The sequence below is a fragment of the Protobothrops mucrosquamatus genome, unplaced genomic scaffold (assembly GCF_001527695.2).
Source record: "Protobothrops mucrosquamatus isolate PMUCROS unplaced genomic scaffold, P.Mucros_1.0 scaffold1607, whole genome shotgun sequence".
NCBI classification, from domain to species: Eukaryota; Metazoa; Chordata; class Lepidosauria; order Squamata; family Viperidae; genus Protobothrops; species Protobothrops mucrosquamatus.
Window position 1 is genome coordinate 230,098 of NW_015387770.1, and position 3,148 is coordinate 233,245.

Here is a 3,148-nt window from a genome sequence, read left to right on the forward strand (position 1 = left end):
TGTGTGTTATGTTTGTGTACACTTGGAGAGGAAGCAACTAAATTTCTTTTTTTAAAAACGGGTGCCACTGTGCCCACAGGGGGAAAAAAACGACAATAAAGGTTATCTAATCTAAACCCCCTGCAAACGTTTTTTCTAAAAAAAAATGCACAATTCTCTACACACACACACACAGAAACGTATTGGGGGGGGGGAATTTCTGCTGGATTTCATTGATCTGACAGTTCCAGTTTAGCAACTGGCAACTCAGCCGCTAAGCAAAGCTGTCGCTAAACAAAACCAGGGCTGTGCCAAGGTCGTAAACCTGAGGACTGGGTGCAGTTGCCTACTTCTTCCTCACCGTCATAACTGCAGACGGTCCCTAAATTTAGGAATTGTGGTGTCCTTGGGACCCTCTTGAGTAGAGGATCTTTAAACTTGGCCCTTTTATGACTGGTGGACTTCAACTCCCAGAATTCCACAAGTCCAGGTTTGAAGACCCCTGCTCTTTGGCTTGCAGACCTTTCATTACCCGACTATGTAACGTTATCAGGGCCATTTAGGATCAAATAAGACCAAGGAAGACGAACGGAAAGCAGCTTCGTCGGGGATTGTATTACGAAACGCTTCCCGCGCCACGGCGATCATACAAAATAAGCCGCCAGGGCCGCCATCTTGTCTTTCGGCTTCTTGGGGGGCTGCCTCCCCCCGAGCCGCCGGCCCTTCCCTCGCCCTCGGCCCTGCCTTTTCCCCTGCCCGCCCCGGTGCATGGGGTGCTTCATGGCCGCGTGCTTCAGCTCCACCAGGTCCTGGAAAACCGGGTCGCAGAAGACGCAGCCGGCGTGCTGGGTCTCCCCGCCGGGCAGGGGCGACTTGGCCTTGTTGAAATCCACGTCCACCAGCGCGGCGTCGCAGGCCTCGCAGGTCTCGGCCGACACGCGCACCTTGTGGGCGTTTTCGAAGAAATGCACGACCACGTTGCATTTGTTGCAGGCCATTTTCCACTTGGGCCCGGAGATGGGGTCCAGCACCAGCACCCCGCTTTCGCACTCCACACACTGGCCGATGCCGAGCAGGTTGAGCGAGTGCTGGCAGCTGGGGTGGGTGCATTCGTTGCAGCCCATTCCTGGTGAAGGCGGGAGAAGAAACAAAGAGAGAAGCTGGGTTTCAAAGTGCAGGAAGTCCTCGACTCTCAGAATTCCCCAACCAACATGCTTTAAGAGGGTTGGACTTCAACTCCCAGAATTCCCCAGCCAGCATGCTTTAAGGCAGGGGTGTTAAACTGCTGGCCCACGGGCCGGTTGCATCATGCGGAGGCCCCGCCCGCCCCAGCTCCGGCGATGCAAAAAAAGTGGCGATACATCGCAACACGTCACATGACACGGTGAGTTTGATACCCGTGCTTTAAGGTGTGTGGAGGTCCACTCCCCAAATTCTGGGAGGTGAAGTCCATCCGTGTGCACCTGGGCAAGGTTGACTGTATAGTTTCTATCTCCTACTAAGCCTCACCTTTCTTCATATCCCTAAAAGGAGGGTTATTGTAACAATAAGGGCAGAGTGGGTAACTCTTCCCCCTGGAACCAGAGGACCACAGCACCAGCTCAAAATCATCCAGGGGGCATCGCAACTCTTTGTAGAGTTTGATTGTCCCGTTTTGGGGGAGGCTGTAGGTCTCGTCGCAGTGCGAGCAGTGAAGACGGCTCGGCTTGGCCTAAAAATAAAAAATAACAAGGACAAACCTCAGAACTTCTGGAGAAGCCGGTTCCCATTGGGTCCTGAAATGACCAGTTCATTTTTATTCCATTTTTAGTTTAAAAAAAAAGAAAAAGAAGTCCATAAAGGATATTTAACCTTTTATAAAAAAATATCTCCCTCTTTATCAAATGAATAATTTTAGCCAGCTCTACAAAGGCTGCCACCTTCGCAATCCATTCCCCCATTAGAGGTATTTTTTAATTCTTCCACCTTTTTGCATTAAAATAAAAAAATATATCGCATCGCAGATCTCTTTCCTTACGTTGGCTTAAGGATTTTCTTTTACCTGGATGTATTTCATAAAACGATGACATTTGCCGCATCGGGAGAGAGGCTTCCCTGTGGCAGCCAGCGGTGAAAAAGACACTTCCATTAACTCATCCATACCTGCAGGGAAGGGAGGGCAGGTGGGAGAAAATGGGCAGGTAATTTTGAAAGTGCACGCCTGGATCACCTTTTCGGTTTTAAAAAATAATTTTTACTTTTTGGCAAAGTAAAAACATTTAGAGATAAAAAGAAAAGTAAGAAAAAAGGGACAAATAAATAGGGAAGGAAGGAAGGAAGGAAGGAAAGAAAGAAAGAAAGAAAGAAAAGAAAGAAGGAAAGAAAGAAAGAAAAAAGAAAAAGAAAAGAAAAAGAAGGAAGGAAGGAAGGAAAAAAGAAAAGGGAAGGAGAAAAAAGCAAGAAAGAGGAAGAGAGAAAGAGAAAGAGAGAAAGAAAGAAAAAAAAAGAAAGAAAAAGAGGGAGGAAGGAGAAAGAAAGAAAAAAGAAAATAGGGAGAAAGCAAGAAAGAGGAAGAGGAAAAAAGAAAAAGAAAGAAAAGAGGAAGGAGAAAGAAAAAAGAAAAGAACAAAAGAGAAGGAAAAAAGATAGGGAGGGAGAAAGTAAGAAAGAGGAAGAGAAAAAGAAAGAAAGAAAGAAAGAAAGAAAGAAGGAAGAAAGAAAGAAAGAAAGAAAGAAAAAAAGAAAGAAAGAAAGAAAGAAAGAAAGAAAGAAAGAAAGAAAAAGAAAGAAAGAAAGAGGCTTCTGATCTACAGCAGTTATACATTTATATTTTATCCATTCTGTATACTTGTATAACCTTGTATAACTCTTTCGAATTCATAACCAGAAAAGACAAACCATTGAATTGTTGGACAGTTCCTAAGAGGCAAAGTCAAGATTCAGTGGATGAATATTTCTCCCTAAACTATCATGTTAGGACTGCATATTCTTCTTTTAAAAAAAAAACCCCACAAATCTCTATTACGTAAATAGCCACTGGAAAGGCGGAGGAGGAGGAGGAGGAGGAGGAGGAAGAAGAAGAAGAAGAAGAAGAAGAAGAAGAAGAAGAAGAAGAAGAAGAAGAAGAAGAAGAAGAAGAAGAAGAAGAAGAAGAAGAAGAAGAAGAAGAAGAAGAAGAAGAAGAAGAAGA

General features: G+C 44.9%; 1 protein-coding gene across 1 annotated transcript in view; it reads right to left on the reverse strand.

Annotated features, from left to right (window-relative positions):
* Nucleotides 1-623: 623 nt before the first annotated feature.
* The window catches only part of TOP3B (DNA topoisomerase III beta), a 13,897-nt gene continuing 11,372 nt past the window's right edge, over nt 624-3,148 (reverse strand). The window contains 3 exon segments of the mRNA XM_015822567.1: nt 624-1,105; nt 1,489-1,690; nt 2,021-2,121. Of these exon segments, the coding sequence (XP_015678053.1) occupies nt 624-1,105; nt 1,489-1,690; nt 2,021-2,121 (785 nt within the window).